Genomic DNA, 24,343 nt, shown 5'->3' on the forward strand with positions numbered 1-24,343 from the left:
TCAGTTGGCATTGCAAGCCCTATGTAACTTTTAATACCCCCAGAAGCCAGGTGACCTCAGTACATTGGACCAAACTCAGTGGATAAATACAGATTCAATGAATTGCCAAAGAAAACAGTGGTCCACATTAGATGATAACTGGTCAATGTATCTAGTAAGAAGCTCCTAATGTACTTAATGCCTTCAACTCCTTGACAGTGAGTTAGTTGCAGGGAAATATCATTGTTTTATGTTTGGGTTGCAAACAGCTCCAGAAAAAAAATGCAGAGAGTCCATCAGCCTTGGGTCCATGGTAGCATGATCTCCACTGTGTAAACAGATTCTCTATTCAAAAGGAAATACTCAGGATGCCCACGTCTTTCAGGAAGGAGGCTGATGGTACCTCACTGATAAGCTCTCCGGCCTTCTTTGCACTCTCTATCTGGGGAGATCTCAGAGCCAGCCATCCTGTGCCCTTCATGCCCATCAAGTCGGACTTGTATCGGAACTGCAGGAAGAAGATCATGAGCTTCTGTCAGGACTGTGTCTAGTACCCTGCGGGCATTTCAGCAAGGCCCTTGTTTTGTAATAAGAATAATAAAAATAAAGAATAATAAATCATGCTTTGCAATCACCCTTCATCCCAGTAGTTCAGTGACTTCATTGAGAGAGGATTCTGAGTCTAGATGTTTTGAGTTTGCACATTGTCCACGAATAAAGTAACAGAGCACAATCAAGGTGCAAGCAGCCCCCCAGTTAGCAAGACTTGAAGCTGACGGCGATGACATCCATGGACAAGCATTTAAAGAAAGAGCTATGCGCTCAAATCCAGGGATCAACCAGGATTATTTGGGTTCATTCTGCCAGTGAGGCAATCTACCACCTGCCAAACAAAAACCATCTACACACCATTCAGCTGATCAAAGGGTTCTGAGCCCTGGATTGAAGTGGCTATGACTCAGAGCAACTACTTTACCAACATGCAACTCAGTCTCTCTGTCACATTTGAAGGTCAAAACAATCCTTGGGGAAAACCTCAGAGTCCCCAGGGACAAGAGACCATCAGATTTTTGCTCTTCAGATAACGGCCACAGAGGAGGCAGGGGTCAACTACCAGAGGAATTTAAAAACTAAAAGAATTTTAAGTATGTTGGGCTAGCAATGAATAAGTCCTTTTAACCCTTCTATGCCTCAGTTTACTCCCCACACCCCTAGCTGTAACTCATTATGACTTGCTTATATTGCAAAATCAGGCAAAGTCTTTTCCTCTTTCTTCATTTTAAGGGCTTAGAAGATTAGGCCAACAGTACCATTCCTGGGAGAAAATAACTAGGAGCATTACAACAGTGGCTCTGATTGGAGCCCCTAAACTGTCAAATCTTATTAGGGGTCCTTGATCTACCTGCATCGGCTACAGTGACGCGGTCACCCGAACGCCTTTCTTCTCCTCTTTATGGAAATTGGGTATTTTTAAAGGTGGAAAAGCCTCTCTAAGGAAATCTGAAATTTGGATCTAAATGAAGTTGATGGCATTTCTCTAATTTAGATATAAGCCCTGCTGTAACGTAAAATACCGCTCGGGATGCCAGCCTCTCAGCCTGTTTAGTTCTCTTTCATTTCAGGATCCACAGCGCTCCTCACAGCTGGCCTCAAAGTGGGTCTGTGTCTGATCTACTGTCTGCCGGTTAATGCCCCTGTGCCAATTCCACACTGCTTTCTGACTGGTGAAGGGAGGCATCACTCGGGCTCAGGAGCAGGTTTCAAAACCCCATGTCAGTAAGATTGCTTTTCATAGAGTGTCTTTTCAGTCTACACCAGCAATGCTTTTGCCTTCGACTCTGATAAAGAGCAGAGAAAATTGGATAGATTTCTAAGTTAGAGAGAATAATCCTACAGGGCCTCTTCACAGCCAGGCCCTGCTCCTTTCATGAGCGAGATGGAGTGGGGAGCACTCTTTCAACTTGTCTTTTGTTGGGCTGAACAGTACAATTACAGGTAAGTCAGGAAGCAAGATGCAGGTCCCCAAAGATCCGACTGTGCCTCTGACTCTGATAAACACATCATCTATTGATATCTCCCCAGCCCAGCTTTGACTATTCACACAGACCCTAAAAACAACACACCTGCCCCAGACTTCATGATCAAAGGAGGGAGAGAGGAGGGGAGCCAAGAAGAGTTAGCTATCCAGACGGCCTCAGAGACTGAGTCTAAGAATAAACCTTTGCAAAGTGCCCACCCCGACCTGACTCACCCAAATGGCAGCATCTGTTCTCCTTATACTAAGGTCTGCAGGCCACTTGAGAAGTCATTCATGGGTGTGACTTTCCCAACACCCCCATTTGGGAGCAATCTCTTGCAAAGTGATAGTAAATGTAGGTACCGTGCAAGCAATTGTACTGAGGTGGTACCTGGAGGAATGGGTGTATTCGTCATGTGGATGAGATGTGGCATCCTTACTACCTTTGCGGGACCGTTTAGACTCATTATCTCAATGCATTCTGTCATGCAAAGGAGGGCTTCTTGTTCTCACCCACAGAATAGTTTTAGTGTTCAAATGATGTTTTAGACACTGAGAAGAGCTATGGGCTGCTATGCTCTGAGTAAGCCACATTGGAAGCCATCAAGAACACAGACTAGAATGCCTAGGTGATAATGTAGCCACCTACAGAAGCCCTGCCCCATCTCTTTCTAGTTCCAGAGCCTTGGGAAAGTCATTTCCCTGCCAGCTTGTGACCCAAGGCAGATGACTTAGATGATGAGGGTCTCACATCTCTACATCTGTAAAAGTAAGAGTGATACTCAGACCAACCTTTATATGAAATGAGTCTATGTAACATATTTATATTAATACCTGGCCCAGGAGGTAGGGTTTCTATACATTTTAGCCATTGTTGTTATTGTTTCTGATAGGGACACTGAAGCCTGGATTGCTTCAAGAGACAACCTGAGGTTACCACACTGGGGAAGGGTGGGGGACTGATATGTTTTGAGATCCTACAGTCCTGGTATGAGATCATGCAGGAGCAGAGAACAGTAGGCTCATAAAAGACCAAACAGGGTATGAAAGTCACTGCCATGGGTTCATGATGGATGCCCCCAGGCCAGCATGTACATCTCAAGTGACCTTCAAAGGGAAGCAGAACTTGGCATGGCATTGGCAATCATGGCCTTTAGCCCAAGTGGGGAGCACCTCTCAGACCTTCTGGTACAACCTAATGCTTTCTCCCTGGCCAGAGCAGGGAAATACAGGAGAAGCTTCTCAACCAACACACTCTTGTTGAAGAGCTAGGGTAGGCCCTGAAGTTAAGAGCACTTGCTGCTCTTGCAGAGGACTGCACCTCAGTTCCCAGCACCCAGCAACCATACAAGCCGACTCACAACTGCCTGTAACTCAGTTCCAGGGGTTATGATGCCCCTTCTGGTCTCTGCAGGCACTACACTCACATAGTGTACACATATACATGCACACACAAACAATTTTTAAAAGAACAAAGACTGATGAACTCATGTTAAGCATGTGTTTCCTTTTCTATATAATCTAGCCATGCAAGATGGAGATTTTGATAAAGACCATAGCAAAGCCATCACCCTGAGCATCATCACTGTTGAGTATATCTGGGAGTTCAGACTTCTTACATCTAACAAATCATAGGCTGAAAAAACAGTGCACAGAGCATCACACAGTTATGTGAAATTGAAGCAATCATTTCTTAGCCTCAGAATTGTAAATCAGATTCTGTTTTTTAAATGTTAATATACAGTTGCCAGCTGCCATTTCTCCTTTTGAGATTATGTTCTTGATATTTTTTAAATGTTACAAACTTTTTCTTTCTTTTCAAAAATAACAATCACATAAATCATACCTTCGGGTGGTGTTTAGGTTTCCTTTTCTTTTTCTTTCCTTGGTAAAATAAAAATTGGCATCATGTTAACCCTATTGTGACCCTCAAAAGTCTGAGATCATGGGCCAGATCAAACCTTGCTGCTTTTCTAATTCCGGGATGGAGTCCAGGGAATACAATGACTACTCAGGGTCACCTAGCCAGCTAGGGGCAAAACTGGGTGAGCAGCAACCTTCTGGCTCAGCAACATATTATGATGAGTCATTCATTAATAAGATCATTATTGTAATAGTCAATAACCACTTTGTGTGTATGGTACCCTGCTTATTGAACTAAGAGCAGGCCCTGTTCTGAGCACAGCCGGAATGGGAACTAGGTCGGGGGACTTACAAAAGCGGCTGTTTCCTCTAGGATCCTGTGGACCAGGCTTCATGCTAAGAACACAGAACAGCTCTCAGCAAAACCTGGCTTCTCAACATGAGTTAACCTCACTCCCCCAGGAAATGCTTGGAGATATTTGCTACTTTGGTAATATAGGCTTGAGGCCTGGCCTGCTGTTAAGTGTCCTACATTGCTCAGAACACACTTCCATGGTTTGGCCTAAGAGTCCCCAAAGGTGCAAACACATGACAAGGGCCAATGGCCAACAGATCCATGGCTTTCAGTCTAAACTGGGAATGGCTTCTTCTTAGGGTTGTCATAGGGCCCAGAGAGATGATGGGTGGCATTATGCCTGACACTCTGTGTGTGCTACATACACATTGCATATGACCACTTTGTTACTGTCACTGTCCAAAACTGGGCAAAGATGAAGGACCTGTGCAAGCTCACATGGCCAGTGTGGAGGAATGGGATGTATACCTCAGAAATATGACTCCATGACATGGAGTATAACTGCCTCTACCACTCCAACCCCCACAACTCACCCTTGATTTTAACTAGAGCAAGATCTCTCCTTTGAGAGCCTTGGGGTCTACAGCTCTTGACCCCAAAACTGGCACTGCTTTAAGATCCTTCAAGAGAGTCCGAGTTCAGAGAATCTGAGCCCAACTTCCCAGACCTACTCTACAGGTGTTCCCAGTCCAGAGCCGCAGCAAGGACAAAGGGACAGACAGTCAGTGTCAGCCATGGCTGCCTTATCTTAGCCCCTCGTCCCCACCCTCCCATCCTCAGTCCAGGCCAATGCTGTCTGCCCCATCCACCAAGACCTCTTCACTCATCCACATCTTTTTGTGTGTGTAGTAGTGTATACATACATGTTCACATGTGTGGGGGCACAAGTGTGTGTGGGGGTACACATGTGTATATGCATACACAAGCCTGAAGTTGGCATCAGGCACATTCAATCATTCTCCACTTCGTTGATTGAGGCAGGGTCTCTCTCTGAACATGAAGCTTGATGATTTCTGGCTAGCCCAGCTATGCAGCTTGATCTGGGGACCCTGACTCTGCTTTCTCAGTGCTGAAGTTGCAGGTGGCTGCCACACTTGTCTGGCTTTTATGTACTCTGGGATCCGAACTCTGGTCCTCTCACTTGCATACCAAGTGCTGTGTCCACTGAACCGTCTCCCCAGCTCCACTCATGGGCTTCTGTTTGCCCTCAGACATGTCACTATGTTCCTGCTCTTGCCTTGGAATTTACTGTTCTGTCTGCATAGATTTCCCATCCCCCCCTCTCATCCCCTTCAGGCCTTTGCTCAAATGTCACCTTTCCAGTGAGAGCTGCAGGGATGCCCTAGTGTAAATGGCACATAGGCTGGGTGGTGGTACATGTGGGTGCCACCCATAATCAGAGCATTTCAGAAGCTGAGGCAGAAGCACCTCACACTGGAGGCCATCCTGGACTACATAGCAAGACCCTGCCTCAAAAACCCAGAAAGATTGCATATATGCATGAACACACACACACACACACACACACACACACACACACACACACACACTCCCACCCCACTTCTGTATTCTATTTATCTCCCTAGCAGGTATGACCATCTGAGATATAAGATATTCACCATATCAATCACCATTAATCTCCCTTCACGGCAGTGGGAGCTCCACATGCACAGGGGATATTTTTTATTTCTTTGCTGACAACTGCATTCTCCCAGAAGAAGAGAAGAATTGAAGGGAGGAGAAGAAAAGGGGCAAAGGACAGGAGAAGGGAGAGGAAGGGAAGTCAGAAATTCAGAGCAGGAACTCAGGTGAAGAGAGAAAAAAACAAGCCAGCAAAGTGTTCTCCATATAGTAGCTGCTCAATAAATATCTATTGAAGAAATAATCCCATCCTAGAGGACGCAGGCCAAAAATTGGGGTGGAGAGGGTTCCAAAGCTCAAAGATGAACCTCAGGTATAGCAGAAAGGTGGGACTAGCCAGTGCTGTACAAGCCTACCTCACTCTGTAGGGCATGGGCTTTCTTGGCCCAGGCCATCTTCAAGTCCTCAGGCAGAGCAGTGAACTCATGGCACTGCGTCCGGTAGTCATGGTCACTGGCCAGGGCCTGGGCCTTCCTGGCATGGACCAGGTGCACCATATCCATGGGCAGGTGGCACTGGGCTTGGCCGCTGACTGCCTCCTTCCTGTACTGATGCTCACTCTGCAGCTGGCCCATCCTCCGGTAGTGCTGCAGCCTTGGGTCATCACTCACACTCCGGAACCCAAGGAGCTGCCCACGCTCCTTCACGAAGTCATGCCTATAGAGAAACTAGAAGGGACAGCCAGCTGGTCAGGGGCAGCATGCAGCCAACATATGCCCGCCTCACAGCAGCACATGACCAGTGTGCGCCCACCTGTGTTACTTCATCACAGGCCCGGGGGTGAGGGGTCACCTTTTCTTGTTCTAGGCGGTAGTGCTTCTAAGACCTACCACAGGCAGTTGGCCTGAAGCGTGCTTCCCTCCCTTGGGCCCGAAGGATGAGAACATTAGATCTCTCTTCCTATCTAATTAGAGTCAGATCCTCAGGACCTCAGGGAGCATCCTGCTCCCCTTGTGTATCCTGTGGCCAAAAGGAATTTCATCAAAAGGGGTAAAAAAAGAAACTTGTATTTTATCCACTCATATTTGGAAAAACACTAAACCCCAAAGACAGGGTCTGCTCACTTGAAGTCCATGTTTTCTGTGATTTGTTTGCAGGAAAGAGAAAGTCACCTTCATGTCCCAAAGCTATGGACATGCGAAGCACAGCGGGCGGATTGTGGAGGGAAAGACAGAGCCGGGGGAGGCGACCGCCATCTCCATCTCCTTTCTCGTCCTTGTTCTGGGTGGTGCTGCAGACAGCAGACAGCTCTCACGTGAGACCTGAGTCACCAGTGCCTTCAGCCACAGACCCCTGCACAGATTTACCTATGCTCGGCTCTCCTTTTGCCCAAGGACCTCATTCAGAACTGATAATATTCTGCAGATGATGTCTTGTCTCACACAGTTACAGATTTGCTTTACTTAGGGAAAAATCAGCCTCACACATTGTTTTATATGAAGTTAACAGAGAGGAAGCAAGAGAGAAGGTCAGAGAAGTCCACTCACATCACTAGCTATGTTCCCGGAGGCCCGAGCAGCCTGGAAGGGGAGAGCGTCTATTGTCAGCTTGTAGCCTTGGGCACGAAGATTATGCCAAGATTCCTTGTATTTTGCCTAAAATGGGAACACATGTATATCTTTAAGAAAACAGATGAATCAACAAATAAAGTCTGCATACCCTTTCATTAGTAACATGGTGTCCTAGAATCCATTTGTGAGCAGCAAATGATTTCTGTTTTGGAGAGCAAACTCTCATTAGCATATGCCCTGTGGTAGGCTCTGAGCATACATGTATATATAACACACATAGATTTTACATGGGCATCTAGAATGGGTGCTTTTTAAGAGGCTTCAGCAAATGGCAGGGAAGTGGCTGTCGGGTCACCTATGTGACACAACGCTGGTGACGCTGAACTTGAACCTCAGCTGGGAGGAAGACTCACCTCACTCAGGTTGTCTGCATTGGCTTTTGCTCGAATGAACTCAGGCAAACCAAGGGGCGCTGTGTATTGGTGTCGAGCATCCTCTCCAGCTGCTTTATAGAGGCGCTGCACCCGAATTAAAAATAAACAGTGAGAAGATAAGCCGTGCATGAGTCCTGTGTGTGCGGCTGGGGAAACACGGCAGCAGAACGCTCCTTGGACACAGCCTCAGCCGGGACATTCCTTTCAGTCAAGTCAGGCTGTGTGAGTGGAATCAGGTGAAATGGAAGGACTATGTAGGGAGCTGCTGTTTGTTCTACTAAACACTGAGGAAGGTAAACAGTGGAGGTTGTACTGAAGTCCAGTCGCCTGATACAGCACAGGCGTCTAAGACCTGGGACACAGAACAGATGTGCTGCTGATGGGAAGAGGCAGCACTGGTCGTAGCCCTTCCCTGCTACCTCAGGATCCCTTCTGAGAGCAAGCTGAGCCAGGGCTGCCCTGGAGGACTTGTCCCTGTGCTCAGAAACAGGTCAGTGCTTGCTGACTTCTGCAAGGTCAGAGGCCATCTTAAAACATGGTTACCCCACGGCTCACGGTTCAGAAAGAGAGAGCAGGGGCAAACAAACATTTTAACTTGACAGCCTCTCTGTGCAAGATGATGAACTCTGTCTCTTTGGGCGTCCTTATCCTCAGGTGCCCCTTCCAGTTTTAGAAGGCTTGGGTCAAATGTGGAGGCGAACAGTAAAAATAGCCGGATCTCCACATAAATTCTGAAAGCTAGAGTTGGGGGAATCTTAAAAATGAAAACAATCTGATATTATGTGTCTGCTCAGCTGACAGGAGAGCCAGTAGGCAGGGGAGAAAATTTCGGCAGAGGAGACCCTTCCCTTCCTTTTATTTTTTATTGGGAATAGTAAATTTTGGGATGAATACATTGAGTGAGATTAAGACGAGGCAAAGGTTGAAGAATCCAGAGCGATGCCGTACCTGAGACCCGCCTTCGGGTAATCGCAAGCCCTCCATAAATGAGCATTATATTGGTTTGCACCATCTGCCTAGAGTAGAACCACAGGCTGCCATTCCTCAGATTCCTTTATTCAAAAGAGTCAGCTGAGGGCCTTGTCCCTTGGCTGTTTGGATCCAACCCCTCTAGGGTGTGGCCTGAGGCTGGGCTTCCAATCTGCCCCTGGTCTAGAGGAGCCTGACTACCGTCTAAAGCAGATGCCCAACTTCTTCTTTTCCTCTGGAAGATGTGTTAGGTTCTGTATGAAATGTTCTTTTCTTTCCAAATCCCCCCATAAACTCGAATGCCTTTCCCCTCTCAGCCCATTCACACACACACACACACACACACACACACACACACACACACACACACACACACATCTCCACCCCTTTTTCTTTCTCTTTAAATCTAGCCATCCTTGAACAGCCACTGAAGATTTCACCTCATTGGTGATCTGGTTGCTGAACTTGGCATGCAGTAGATTGGGAGTATCTGTCACAGCTGTGTACTTGAAAGAGCCCGGATGCTGGCGGTATTTACTCTAAGAAAGAAAAAAGATGGCTTGGTAAGGCAGAAAACAGTTAATGCTGTAAACCTTAATTAAAGCTGTGTGTGTGTGTGTGTGTGTGTGTGTGTGTGTGTGTGTGTGTGTCCATCCCTATGTGCACAGGCACATGAATTCCAGAGGATAACTGGGGTATTGTTCCTCAGGAACACTATAAATATCTTCTTTTTGAGAAGATACTTCTCATTGGATTTGAGCCTTGCTGACCAGAGAACCCCAGAATCCTCCTGCCTCTGCCTTTCCCCACACTGGAATTGTAAGTGTATGCCACCATCACCAGTAAAGCCTCCTTTTGCCTAGCCCATCATTCCCAAGTCCAGCTGGCCATCTCCCTCTTCAGGCAAACAGAACCAACTATGTTTACAGTCTGCTCCTGACAAGACTTGGTGTCCTTAGCATTAAGGATGCCCGATGCCAACTGTGGGCCTTCAAACCCACACTCAAGAGAGAAGCTGGATGTGGGATTTCACATTTGTAATCCAGCACCAGGGAGACAGACAGGCAGATCCCTGGGCTCACTGGCCAGCCTGCTTAGACAGGGAGAAACCCTGCCTCAAACAGCAAGGTGGATCGCTCCTGAGGAATAACATCTAGGCCCTGGGTATACACAAACACACACACCCCTCACAAACACCCCACCTGCCTGCACCAGGACTCAGAAAGCCACTGGAAGAGCCCAGCCTTTATGGGTTCTTTGAAGATACACACAGGGCTCTGATGGGCATGGGCTGTGAAGAGCTTCAGTGCAAAGACTGTTCTGGAAATGCTGAGCCCAGGGCCCCTGAGCTCTCACAGGGCACTGTCCACCCTTAGTTTGCAGATTGTGGCCAAACATCTACCCAACTATTCCCACTACTTGAGTCCTTGAGTTCCCTGTCCTTGAGTCCACCATGAGCATCAACCCATGTCACCTCTTGGGGTAAGTAAGGCTTCCTGTGTACTTAGAGAGCTTAGAATTCTGAGACTATTTTTTTATCAAAAAAATCACCAAGAACACAGCTGCCATTTCAAACACAGCTGTCAGAGAAACACTGGGTTTAAATCGGTGCCAATCCTTACAAAGCTAAACCGAGGCATTCTGTGTAACCCCACGTGACTAATTTAGAAGCGGGGATCAGAAAGGACAGGTAACTAGGCCGAGGTCACAAAACAAATGAGAGCTGACCTAGAATTTCAACCCCTTACTTGTTGCTTTCCAAAGCCTGCCTGCTTTCCATTGTACCATAGGGCTGCTCTTCAAAGGACCTAGGAAAAGCACATCATACTAGCTCATGAACAAGTCTTATGTATGTTTGTGCATGAAAGCCAGAGGTCAATGTTGGGGGTCTTCCTCTGTCACCCTCCACTCCAGGTCTCTCCCTGAGCCGAGTTCACTGATTCTGCTAGACTTGTTATAGCCAGTGAGCTCCAGGGATCTCCCCACCTCCCGCCTCCAGAGAACTGGGGTTACAGATACACACCACGATGCCTGGCTCTTTCAGTGAGTGTCGAGGATCAATACTTAGATCCTTACGCTTGCTCACTGAGCTTCATCTACTGAGCCATCTCCCAGTCCCCAGCAAGCTTTCTTAAATGGTCTGAATGGAAACTCCAATGAGAATGAGTGCCTCAGGCAAGGTGACAGCTTAACCTCCAGCTGCCTGAGCAGGGGGACACAGACCCACTGGGGCATCTGCCATGGATTCCCACACTGCCATCACCTACTCTGGAGTCCCATGTTACCTCGCTGATGAGCTCAGATGCTTTCTTTCTTCCTTCAATCTCCAGTGTGCCAGGAATAACACAGGGAATACCACGCATGAAGTTCAAGTCCGAACGGTACAGACTCTACAAGGAATATACGAACATCAGAAAAGCCAAACTCTGAACAAAGAAGCAGAGAAGCCAGGGTCTTGGGACGTTGTCTGAAAGCGCATATCCAGAACTCCAGGCAGCCATTGGTCTGTCTGGACAGATGTGGTGCGGCTCAACAACGGTGCACATGCTTCTCAGTAAAGGCTCATCTGGGGAAAATGCGGGTCAGAAGGAAATCACTCGGCTGTCACTTCTCTGTGAGTAGCTGTGACAGGGATGCCGGATGGATTTTTGTTTTAATGTGGGCTATCAAACCATAAATGCTGGAGAGGATTGTGGCTAGAAAGTCAGGTGTCTTGGGGCAAATGTACAAATGGTTTAACTGATCTTTCAAACAAAAGCCAGCAGCAGCGGGTGGTATTAATTAATCATGGGTTAAGGAAGAACTAATGAATTAATCCAAAATAACTTGGCAAAGACTCATTCGGGTCCACACCTGCGTGAGAAAGCAAGGACCACCTGAGTGTTTTGGAGTGACAGTTTAAAGGGTCCCCAAATCTACTCCCCTTAGCCAGCAAAGCACCCCTGGGTGCTGCCTTCCACTGTCACCACAGCATCAGACAGGGTGAGCACCAGGGCTCTGCATAAGTGACAAATGGCCTGAGATGACTGTGGCAGTTCCCTCACCCCTACAGCTGCACTCGGGTTCCTGACAGCGCATGTCACTCATGCTGTCCACAGGCACAACATTCCAAGAGATGACAGATTCCAGATCTGAGCACTGCTTGACTCACACACATGGTTGAACCAAGACAGAGGTCTCACTTTCCTCCATGGGTCTTGTTGCCTGCACATGCCTGGAAGAGGCAAACCCAGCAGGCTGGGAAGGAAGACAGGTACCAAGGATGCTACTGTCTTTGGGGAGGACACGTCTCACTTCTTCAGGAACATGAGACTGTCTAACTCCCTGTGCCTCCTTGCTTTGCAGAGCAGGTGTTGGGGGTTGGACATGTCACCAGAGGAATGAAGATGCCTCACAAGGACCAAGACGACCCGCGAGGCATTTCCAGGACCTGACTGCCCGGCCCTGCTCTATGTGCTTCCCATGAAACAGCAAGAAGGGTTTCCACTCAACTTGAGACCAGGGACAAAACTGGGAAATCCTAAAACCCACAAATCCATGTGGCATTTCCCTCTTTGTGTCTTGTACAGTTTTTCTGGACAATAAGGACTGTTGATGCAGAGATACTGTGGAGGTTAGATGAGGTCATTTCAACACTTTGAATTCAGCAGAAACTCTCAAGGAACGTGATGATCTCACTTGAGCACTGTAATTGGTTGTGCATTAGGATGTGTGGAAGCTCTTGGGCTACGAAGAGTTCCTGACCTCTGGAAGCTTCATGGAGCCAAGAGGAACTTGGGGGTCCCTGCCTTGTGATATGTGCTGCCAGGAGACGGCCCTGATGGAGAGGCCCGAGCTCTTTACCTCACTCTGCAACTTGTGAGCTTTCTTGGCACAGCTCAGCCTCAGGTCTTCTGCCAAGGATGTGTGTTGGGGGAGCGGATGTCTGTAGTCCTGGTCGCTGGCCAGGGTCTGAGCCTTCTTGGCATGCACCAAGGTTACCATGTCCAGTGGCAGATGGAAGTGAGCCTTTGAGTGTTCAAAGGCTTTCTTATAATTCACCTAGAGGGGCAGACAGATCAACAGCCACTATTTCAAAGCGACTACTTGCACAGGACCATCAGGGAGAGCAACTATGATGCAGTTGTCCCATCAGCCAGCGACACGATGCAGGCCCATACTCCCTCCTTGCAGACACTGACCTAATAAGCACGCTTGAGTCTGGCTCCTGACTTTGAAATTCTTGGTCACTGGCCTGGGTACAGGGGTTATGGCTCCCTTACCAGGGGAAAATATAGACAAGAGACATCTAATGCCAATGACTACCTTGCTCTATTTCCTAGATCATCCCATTTTAGAGTGTCAAGAATGCTCCTGGGCAACCTGTGCTCCACCCAATGTATCTTTGCCCAGTATCTGCTTAAGTTCATGGAGTCTCCTGTACTCCACCTGGCAAAGAGCTTCATCAAACATTACATGATGCCCTAGTCAATCTTAGAGTTGGCAGGAATAGAGGGCTGATTGCAAAGCCAGTTCTGAGGATAGATATTCATCCCTTAAGCCCAATGTATATCCTGAAAGATGAGGAAGAAGCCTATTCCAGCCCCACCAGCCTAGGGAGGAACTATGTGAAGTTGGTGGCTCCCCTCTGAATTTGGGTCCCAATTGTCCTCTGACACTTCAACCCAACCACTTGGCCCAACCCCCCACTCTGGTGTCGTTGATGGTATCCTCACCCTTAGAACAAGGCCAAAATCTAATTCCATCCTCAGAGGTCAGCAACCCAAGACAGAAAGCACAGTTGGAAAAAGGAGAGAGACAGGCATAAAAATGGCAGAGAACAAATGAAGCTGTGGGATGGGAAAGAGGGAGAGAAAGGTGGGGAGAGAGAGCGCGCTGCATGGCCTCTATGCTGGAGCCTGCCTCTTTCTAGCTGACTCTGAGCAAGGGACTGAACCATTCAGTCCTGATCTCCTTATCAATAAGCCAGAATGAATATAAAGTGGAGATCCTGGTAGTTAAATGAGATAAGGCATAGGCTAGACCTCCATAACTTGTTGGGCACAGCTTTCACCCTAACATTTGTCCCTCACACATGCGCAAGTGTTGTATCTACATGTGTGTACCAGAGTCCACAGGACCACATTAATTGTCAGAGGAGGGTAGCAAACCAGGTGCCTACATTTATGTGAGCACAAATAAGAATGAAGTGGTGTGTGTGCCCGCATGCATGTATGCATGCGTGTGTGTGTTTGTGTGTGTGTGTCTGTGTGTGTGCGTCTGTGTGTCTGTGTGTGTGTGTACATGAGTGTGTATGTGTGTGTGTGTACGTGAGTGTGTGTGTGTGTATGTATGTGTGTGTGTGTGTGTGTGTGTACGTGAGTGTGTGTGTGTGTATGTGTGTGTGTGTGTGTGTGTGTGTGTGTGCGTGCGTGCATGCATGTGAGAAAATCTGGGCAAGTACATACTCCATCTCCACATCTCCACTGTGAGCCACTTGAACTGACTGTAGCCTTCAGGAATCCAGTCTACCTACTAACATGCAATCTAGAACTTCTCATAGAAATCTTTTTTCCATTTCTAAACATTTGCAAGAATTCTCTGTAAAACACACACACACACACACACACACACACACACACACACACAATCTCTGCAGGCCAAACATCCCATACACCACCTAAATCCAAATCCAAGAATGCCCATCCCAGAAAGGAACAAGGAGCCGTACAAATCCAACCTCATTTTATGGTGAAAGAAGCTGAGACCCAGGAGTGATTTCATAACTCTACACAGCAAATCAGCAACAGAAGCATCACCCACTTCCAAGAGGCTGGCAACCTGAGCTGGCCGTGCCAGGAGCATTGTCAGGTGGGCCCACAGCTCCCTCCATCTCCTCCCACTTACGCCACTCTGCAGCGAGGTCGCGTGTACTGCATGTGCGAGGCTGAGGTCATCTTCCAAGCCCCGGGAGCCAAGCATCTGTCCTTTCATTCTCTCAAATGCTTCTTTGTATTTGTACTAAAGGGAAAGAGAGCAGGAGAGAGCGACGGCTCAGGGACAAGGGACACAGAATGGGAGAGGTGGGTATTGGGCGAAAATGTTTTGTTCTTTTGACAGTAACTGGGTGAGTTAAAAGGAAGCGCGCAGGAGTTGTCAAAAAGTCTATTCTTTCATATGCAAGACTCCCAATGACTAAAGGGCTCCTATTTGAAATGGCAGAAGCGTTAGCACTTGGGCGGCCCAAGCTGGGAGAAGGTGCAGCCATTGTTAGCGGGCTCTTCACAGGCCGGCTTTATGAAAACTCTTGGTGGAGGGTGCATTTCATCTGCCTGGGTTCCATGTTTACAGTCGGGCATTTGGCTCTGTGCCCTAGGCTGGGGAATGTTTTGTGTAAGATGCACTCTCTCACACTGGTCATTATCAGGTTGCCCTAACACAGTCAGTTTGGACAGGAGAGGATATTATATCCACAGGCAAAAGAAGGCAAGAGTTAGAGGTAAAAGAACTGCAAACAGGTTTAGATTAGAGTTGTCACAGGATTGGATGCTCACATCACTTATAATTTCACCCGACGCCTTTGCTGCCTGGAACGGAAGGGCATCCACCCTCAGCTTGTATCCACCATCCCGAAGTCGGCTCCAGGATTCCTTATAGCGTGACTAGCAGGGAGACAAGCACAAATCTGATGGTCTCCTAAATTCTGTTTTTCTCCAACAGGAATCTAGTTTGCAGTGGGTCCCCCCCCCTCCGCAGCCCCATCTGGGGGTTAGATACCACTGGGGCTTAGATTGGAATATCCAAGAGTCAGCTCCCGCCTCCTACCCACCCTTGGCAGGTAAAGCCATAGAGGGAGCTGGTTAAAAGCAAAGGCTTTAGAGTCTGATAGACCTAGATCTTACCGAGCAGCAAGCTCATTGGGTTAAGAAGGCATAAGGGTGTGTTTATATAGCTCATTATACAAGTTAGGGAATAGCCAAATGCCTCGACTGAAGACCAGGAATGACAGGAGAAGGGTTCTTATAGAAACTACAGAGCAGGAAGAGTTTAAGCCCTCCAATGTGTCCTGGGCACAGCCACCAGCTACACTGAGCTTTCCTGAGATGCTTCTGCATTTCAGCTCCTGTCTACAAAGGCCTTAGCAGGAAGGCGGGCACTTCTCCTGTTTCAGTCTTCCCAGTGAGCTTGGGTCGTGCACAGGACCAGCTATGTGATTCACAGGGCCCAGTGCAAACACAAGTGTGGATCCCCTTGTTCAGAGAAGTCATAAATGTCAACACAGTGAAGTGCAGGGCACCATGCATGCCCATGAAGGCACCCCACCCTCCTGTCTCTGAACCCAGTATCGCTCCAGAAGTTTCACCTCACTGATGTTCATGGCGTTCAGCTTGGCCAGCAGGACTTCAGGCAAGTCCACAGTCTGTGTGTAGTGGTGCTTTATGTTTTCTCCTTGCTCCCTATACAACCTCTGTGGGTCGAGAGAGGACTTTGCATTACACCCTGAGCCTCCCCCATGCAGCCAGCCAGCAGCCACGGTGTATTCCAGGATACAGAGGGCCTGCAGCGGCTGTATCATCATAGAAACCTGATCATGGCACCCTGCCTCCACACAGATTTCTCACGGCTGGCACAGTGACACTCATGTTACTCTCTCCTCAGCTCGGCTTTCCAACTCAGAGCATGACAAATGGAAACTTCCCCAGCCACCAATGCTACACTCTTAAGCACCGCTGAGACAAACGTCAACTGGGGAAAATGAGGTCTGGCCACTCTTGACTCCCATGGCTAGTCACCTCAAGCTATGCAATAGGGACTAGGGTCCCAGAAGGTGCACTGGCAATGACCATTCTGCCGGGGAGGCTTCCCAAGCCCATCTCTATCTTCTTTCCTTCCCCACATCTAGGGTCCCTGACCTAATCAATATCCCTCTAGTAAGTTCAGGTTTCCTTTCCCAGAACTTGGAGTGAGCTTCAGGTAGCCTACCAGTTTGCTAGATGGCATACAGAGTTAGCATACCATAAGAAAATTTCTAAATCGTGTATTTCCATCCCAACACCCATCAGACATGTCCAATGTTCTACATATCACAGCAGCGCCCCCTAGAGTTGGTTAGGGTGAGGACACAGCAAGTGTTTTTCTTCTTCAAGAAATGCAATGAGATTCTAATGAGCAGGTAAACAAGAAATCATTTCCTAAACCAAAGTACGGGACTCATGCCACCTCACAGCCTGAAGAGTACCCAGGCCCTTTTTTGGATGCCTGCAGAAAGACACAACCCGAATTTCCTATAAAACCATAGAGGGAATTTTGAAAGATGGATCCCCAAGGTTTATAAATATTTTTGTGTGTCAGAAGTTGGATACTTTAAGATATTTCAAAGCCAAGTCTGTCTTACTCACAGATCTGCAGACTTTGCTCAGTAATAGCAGCCAATTAACTCCTGTGTTTAGGGGAGCCTTTTTAAGACCTCAATGTTCCATTTAGTCACTAGTGAACTGAGCATTAGGTCAAATCTTGGTTTCCTGAAATATGCAGGATATGGGAAGTAGCTTGAAGTCAGGCTAATATCCACAATCAGACTCAAATCATTTTTTTTAAAAGCTTGGGAAAATGAGAACACACTGTCAATCCCTGCCCTCAGATCCCAAAGAGCCCCAAGCACGGCTTCCTCATTCCAATTAGACAGAATTTTACTCAAAGTTCTAACTCTGAAAACAACATTTGGAACAAAAGGAAAGGGGGGGGGGAAGGCCCTGTGGCCACAAATCTGCAAGCTATGCGAATGCAAGAAAGGAGGCATGGGGGCAGTGGGGTGCAGAGCCCCACTTGGCATGCTGAGTCCAGGAACGCCCCATTTGCATCCTAATGAGGAAGCAACCCTGCCGAGGGGAGCTTCATAAAAGACAAGGGGACCCTTCATCCTCTGGACGACAGAAGGAGCAGGCCCGAGATCCCCTCCGCTTCAATCACACCGCTGAAAGAGAGCCCACTCTCGGAGTCATAATGTATATACATTATCACTTACATCCACTGCTTGGGTATAACTAATCCTGGCCTGGACCATCTCCGGAGTGTCTTTAATACTGGTAAACTTCAAAGCATCTGGATGCTGACGGTACTTCTTCTGTTGAGCAGGAAAAGATCAAAGCTGTGAATTTTGTGCTGCTCTTTCATGCCATTTGAAAGAGAAAATCACAGGTTGCTTGAGATTAGAGTGAATTTGTGAACATAATTATTATTCGGCTTCCTCCATCTTTATATCCTAGGTACCTTCAGGTTAATATTTGTTTCAATTTAAGAATAACCTCATGTCAATTAACATTAAAGTATTTCTACCCAGTGCAAAGACAACATCTCAAAATTAGATTACACCAGTAAAATACTGTAGGGTACACACTTCCAAAGTCATTCTTTCCAGAGGCTTCAAATGCTGTGTTGCAGTTGTTTACATATCTTAGTTTGGCAAGAAAGTGCCTTTCCCGTTACATTTACTGATTGAAGCTTTCTGTTTCTTTCCCCCAAAGGACTTAGCAGGCATTATCACAGCCAAAACCCACATTTAACATGCAGGGTGTAGTTACTTTAGACCAAGGTTCCTTTAACATGCGTGGTAATTCTCAAAGATATTACAATAAGGAACAGGATACCATCATCATCATCGAAAGGAGTTGTCAGAGCATTTGGAAAACATGGAAGATATGTATTAAGCAAAACACAAAGCAACAGAAAACATAAATGCTGGCAAAAATCTAGATGGCTCATTTTGGAGAACTCTGGATAACACAATTAAGTTCATTCCCTTTTCTTTTAATCATTTTTCAGAGCCTGAAATATTATAATTGTAATGATATTGTGGGGTTTAGTTTTCCCCAAATCATGTTATTTTCTAGACACCTGCCCATTTGTCTGCTTGGCTTTGTACATACTGTTCTATGTTGCACACGGCTAACTCTGGCCAGCTACCTCTGTTCTGCAAATGACATCTTACTGTAACACAGTCATGTGCATTTGCTGACATATTGATTATATTGTTTATAATCATCTTCAGCTAGTTGTGACAAGACTATGTAACCTGCAAAGTTGGGGCTTCACAGAATAGTTTTAATGACTCCTGCTCTACACCACAGGGGTGCATATGCCTGTGTGTGTGTGTGTGTGTGAATGCATGTATACATGTATATGTGTAAATGCATGTATACATGTGTATGTATGTGTGAATTCATTTATACATGTGTAAATGCATGTGTGTGCATATATACATGAGTGCATGTATACATGTATAAATATGTGTGTGTGTGAGTGGAATGCATGTATACATGTGTGTATGTATGTGTGAGCATGTCCATATACATTTGTGGCTTTTTCCACAGTGTCTGGTATTCTCTCTGAAAGTTAATCAGCCCAATTTGACAGGAACCTAGAAACATCAAATAGTTAGGGAAAGTTGTTAAAAAAATATCTGGTCTGAAGAAAGATGTTAAGAAAACGAGCAAATTTCTTGAGAAAGTTTGTAAAATGGGGAAAGTGGTGTGGCAAAGTTCTTTCACTGTGGGGCAAATGACTCCCTCTGCAGTTCTTTGGTGCCAGACTTAGACGCAGAAAGGAACCATCTGGAAGTCTAAACTGTGCATGGATTGGTCTGCAGGGAATGAAGGTCCTCCCTTAAGAAAGGACTCGATGCCATGGGATGGCGTTTGCTCCCATAGTTTTTCATTTTCGAGCTCCTGAGAGGTCCTTTCTCTAACTAAACATAGGGCAACATGGACCATGCGGAGGTCTCAGGTTCTTTGAGTCTTAAGTGTTGAGTAAGGTTTCTGAAAATTGAGTCAGTGGGAACAAGGCAAGTTTTGCAGTTTCCTCTAACATGTAAGGTGACTAGAATGCAGTCCCTCAGGAAACTGCAAAACTGGGCAAGGGCGTTGCAAAGCCAACATGGCTGTCATTCTGCACTGACTATGCATCAATGAGAATCTCTCTTTAAACATCATCCCAGGAGCCTTACTGTCAAAACTAAAGTCTTCCAGGGTTATGCACACTAAGGGCTCCTTCCTGGTCAGAAAGTTCCAGAAAGACCAGTCTACCCTAAAGTCCATGAAATGCTCACTTGCTTCCAGATACAGCCCTTCCCAACAGGCACAGTGAGGGGCAATTTGGAGAGTCTAATGGTGTTGGTCCCCCGACAAGCTTGAGCTTCAAGCCACAGCTCTCAGAGGTGCTCTGTGCAGCAGCAATTCCGCCCCCCCCAGAAGGCATCTGCCAATGTCTGCAACCTCTCAGGTCGCCACCACTGGCAGAGAGTGATTCTGACATCGAGAGGCCAGAGAGATGCTCCTGAGCATCCTCTAAGATGGAGCACACCATCAGAAAGACAACATGTCAACGGCATCGAGGCAGACTCTTGCCCTGCCCTCACAGTCTTTAAAACTGCCACTCAGTGAGGCTGCCCAGAGACGTGGGTGAAAGGCTCTTCTCATAAACAGAATTGCCTTGAGGACATGGACAAAAGTGAGATTTAAAAACAGCAGAAGAGATACGTCCCTCCCACAAGAAAGAACCAACTATGTCACTGTGTCAGACAGCAAAATTGTGAATATTCACAACTGTTTACACTGTGGCAGCAGAGGGGGAAACGAGCGTGAAGTTATGAAGGGGCTGTCGGGTGCCACCAACGTATCTTTTTATCATCTCTCTGGTGCCGCTTCGTTAAAAAGGTAAGGGGTGGGCAGCAATTGAGCTCTGTTTGGTTGTCATTATTATACATAATATCACTTGTCACCCACTTTGTTTTTGCTGGGACTCCATGGGCCCCTACTGGTATGTGTTTGGTATGTGGCTTCTCTCTAATTACCAGCCTTAGTCCGGGTTTGGAGGCCTTTCATGTAGCTTTGCCTTTTGAGTGGAAATTATTTTAATTTTATACAGAAACGCTGCACGCCTAATGCAGCCAAGCCCCATCACACACACTGTCAGGAAATCTCACCTCACTAATGAGTTCTCCTGCCTTCTTCGCCTGCTCCACATTTAATGACCCGGTGGCGACCCAGCCTGTGCCTTTCATCCACTTCACATCTGCCCTGTATTGGTTCTGACAAAGGAGAAAGAAAGAGAGAAAGGCAGGCCACTGTCACTGCACAGACGTTTAAAGGGCTGTTAACAGTTCCCAATGTGCCCTCGGTGCCAGCTGAGTCAAATTAAATGTCACTTTGTCTTACCTGTTTCTGAAGAGCCATGGGTGAGGCCCCCAAATACACAAAGCAGTGCCCCCTTTAATCAGAGGTCTCCCTGTGGACAGTGGCTTTGGGCCCTACCCAACACTCCTTGGGGTACATGGAGGGTGCTTAGTCAACCTGGGCCCTCATTAGGGACACATGTCTTCCCTCCAGACAAAAGCATCCTCACCGTCTGCTGTACCACTTTTCTTGTTTAGAATGGCACACAGGGAGAAGACAGTGGCTGCCTACAACAGAACCCAAGTAGGAGAGAGAGAGAGAGACTCTCATAAAACCTGGGTCTTCCCACAGTGCCAACTCCTTCCTCCCGTCACCATTGGGCATGGGGGAGAGTTCTCATCCCTTCACTAGCTGTGAATGAATAGTTTTAATGAAATTATTTAAATGGAAACTTTTCCCTAAAACCACCCTAGCATCTCTCTGTGTCTCTGTCCCTCTCTCACACATACACAGAGAGAGAGAGAGGGGGGGAGAGAGAGAGAGAGAGAGAGAGAGAGAGAGAGAGAGAGAGAGAGAGAGAGAGAGAGAGCGCTGTGTATAACAGCGTGGCCATAGCTGACCCACTCACACATATTTTTTTCCAAGAATCACACAAATCCAGAGAGAAGGCAGAACCGGGCAAGGGGTACAAGGAGGAAGGAGAAGGGGCTGTTGAAGATCTGCAAGCTGGTCATTCAAAGAATGGGGACCATTAGAGCTGGGATGAGATGTCAGTGACACTCTCATAGTTGACCATAGCTAGGGATGACACCAATGTATTCAACTCCAGCATCAAAGAGAAACCTAAAACATATGTCAATCAAAATTCCAAAAAAGTAGCTCTGACTCTCTGGCTATTGGTACACAACTTCAAGTCAGCATTGGATGAGCAGTTAACCAGGAAGAAGTAAGAGCATTTCCCCTGAGGGATGCATAAATATTTACCCCAGGAGTATGAATTGTTACCCCAAAGGATCTGATGAGACAAAGATTTCAAAAGCAACAACAACAAAACCCAGAATAGACTAACACACCAAACACACACACACACACACACACACACACACACACACACACACACTGCACACACATGTGCACACATGAGTGTGTGTATACTCAGAACTTACATCACTCTGCAAGCCATAGGCCTTCTTGGCCCACTCCACCTTCATATCTGTGGGCAGAGCTGTGAAGTAGTGTGACGCTGTCCTGTAGCCTATGTCTGTGGCTAAGTGCTGTGCCTGGCGGGCATGGGCAAGATGGAGCATGTCGAGGGAGGCATGATACTGACACTTGGCATCCTCAAAGCCCTTCTTGTACTCCAGTTCACTCTGTAGCTTAGACATCTGCAGAGAGTGGCTCATCCTTGAGTCTCCCTGTGCACTTTGTGCTCCGATGAGTTTCCCTCTGGACTTTTCATAATCCTCCTTGTACTTCACCTAAATGTAAACCACACAGCAGGAACATGGATCAGTCTCCTCCAGATGCCGGGAGGCTTCTAACCATGGGCATGAGGGTTAACCCAAAGCCATCTGATAGAGTCCTATTAGACAACTGATGCACTTCCTCTAACCAAACTGATAAATGAAATATCACACTGATGCTAAATGCCACAACAGGCTGACACCACATGTCTGTGAGACCTCCTCTCTTCTCTCTCTGCTTGAGGCTTCATGCTCTTAATTTCTTCTTAATTTTTTGTACTTTTAAAGACTTGTTTATTTTTATTTTATGTTTATGGCTGTTTTGCCTGCATAGACATTTATGCATCACAGGCATGCAGAGCTCCCAGAGGCCAGAAGAAGGCATCTGGCCCTCAGAAACTAGAATTACAGATGGTTGTGGGTTGCCATGTGAGTGCTGGGAATTGAACCCAGGTCTTCTGGAAGAGCAGCCAGTGCTCTTAACTGCAAAGCCATGTCCCCAGCCCCATTTTAAAATCATCTCTCTCTCTCTCTCTCTCTCTCTCTCTCTCTCTCTCTCTCTCTCTCTCTCTCTCGTGTGTGTGTGTGTGTGTGTGTGTGTGTGTGTGTGTGTGTGTGTATGTGTGTGTGTGTGTGTGTTGCTTTGGTTTATTTTTTTATTTTTCTAAACTTTATTATAAAAATAACTTGCAATTAAGTAAAAATATCACACACCAAAACATCCAGATCCAAAGCCTATACAGCTCAATGTACTCCTATATAGTTAGAGCAGGCATTTGAAATAGAAGCTGTGGAGCTTTGTATTAAACTTTATGTTTTCAGTACCAAATATATTTTATTCATATATCCATCACTGAAACAAACAAACAAATCCATAGTAGAAACTAGAAAAACAATTGTGTCTTCTTTCATAATTCTTGTCTATTATGCCCTCTGCCACCACTGGGCTCCAACTCAGAATAACCAGTCTTCCACCCACCATGATCTATTCAGTAACTTCACTCAGTCCGTTTTTATATTCTTTTTTAAGGTTTGGTGTGAGTATGCATATGCCTATGTGCATGTGTGTGACTGAGGGACTCACCTCACTGGCCAGGTCTCTCCTAGCTTTGGCCATCAGGAATGTCAAGGAGTCGAGTCTCAGCTCAAACCCTTTTGCCTTCTGCCTTTCCCAGCTGCTCTTGTACAGTGTCTGGGGAGATGCAGGAAAGCAGCAGTTATCCTAGTGAGACGGTTCCTCTAGACTCTGTGAAAACCTTTCTAAAAAGCAACAGTAATGGCATCCTTCCCTAACCTGAGAACCCGGCTGGACTTTGTCCTGCCTGCAGGCCTTTAGCACATAGCACTTCCATCGGAAGAAGCAAGGATTAAACCTCAGAAAGCTTCACAAACAGAAGTTCCACAAACATCTCAGATGCAGCAACATCCCACAGCACAGCATTGGAAGGTATGTTCTCTGGGTCTAGGACTCAGCCACAGTCTCAGCAGGACTCTCTCCTGCACTGCCCCACCTCCAGCCTCCAGCTCCTGGGGCCTTTCTCTGTCCCTCCCATCCTAAACCCCTGCCTCCAGATTTTAAGGTCTTTCTTCTGGAAGGCCTGTCTTCCTTTCAGGAAGGGAATCAGTTCAGCCTCTGTCCCTCCTTCTGTTTCTCCTTCTTGCCTAGTCCCAGGTCAGGACTACAGGGACTTGGGAACATTGTGTATAGAGAGCCAAGACTAGGTACAGAGGAACAGGAGGATCAACCACTGTCACATCAGGGAGCCATGACCGTGCACACTTCTGAAAAACATCATGCATATACACTTGTTGAAGTCTCATGACCACCCTGTAAGCAAAGGCTGGGATTAGCCTCACTTTACTAATGGACATCCGAGAGTAAAGATTTGGCCTATGGTTACACACCTAGTAAGAGGTAACACTCAGGACCAAGGTTTGCAGTCAACAGCTGGGAGTCCATCT

The 24,343-nt window shown here is 46.9% G+C and overlaps 1 protein-coding gene across 3 annotated transcripts in view; it reads right to left on the bottom strand.

Moving 5' to 3' along the window:
* LOC118587085 (nebulin related anchoring protein) overlaps positions 1-24,343 on the bottom strand; it is a 75,532-nt gene that overhangs the window by 8,414 nt on the left and 42,775 nt on the right. For 2 of the 3 annotated variants that reach the window (XM_036192729.1, XM_036192720.1), the window contains 14 exons: positions 23,466-23,573; positions 22,085-22,396; positions 20,729-20,833; positions 17,774-17,872; positions 16,112-16,216; positions 15,303-15,410; positions 14,656-14,769; positions 12,613-12,810; positions 11,055-11,159; positions 9,210-9,308; positions 7,780-7,884; positions 7,343-7,450; positions 6,212-6,523; positions 383-487 (listed from right to left, as the gene is read on the bottom strand). In XM_036192729.1, coding sequence (XP_036048622.1) covers positions 383-487; positions 6,212-6,523; positions 7,343-7,450; positions 7,780-7,884; positions 9,210-9,308; positions 11,055-11,159; positions 12,613-12,810; positions 14,656-14,769; positions 15,303-15,410; positions 16,112-16,216; positions 17,774-17,872; positions 20,729-20,833; positions 22,085-22,396; positions 23,466-23,573 — 1,983 coding nt within the window. The remainder of the gene's footprint in view (positions 1-382; positions 488-6,211; positions 6,524-7,342; positions 7,451-7,779; positions 7,885-9,209; positions 9,309-11,054; positions 11,160-12,612; positions 12,811-14,655; positions 14,770-15,302; positions 15,411-16,111; positions 16,217-17,773; positions 17,873-20,728; positions 20,834-22,084; positions 22,397-23,465; positions 23,574-24,343) is intronic. The other variant, XM_036192738.1, reaches the window with a different exon arrangement.

Source organism: Onychomys torridus, chromosome 1, assembly GCF_903995425.1.
Source record: "Onychomys torridus chromosome 1, mOncTor1.1, whole genome shotgun sequence".
Lineage (NCBI taxonomy): Eukaryota > Metazoa > Chordata > Mammalia > Rodentia > Cricetidae > Onychomys > Onychomys torridus.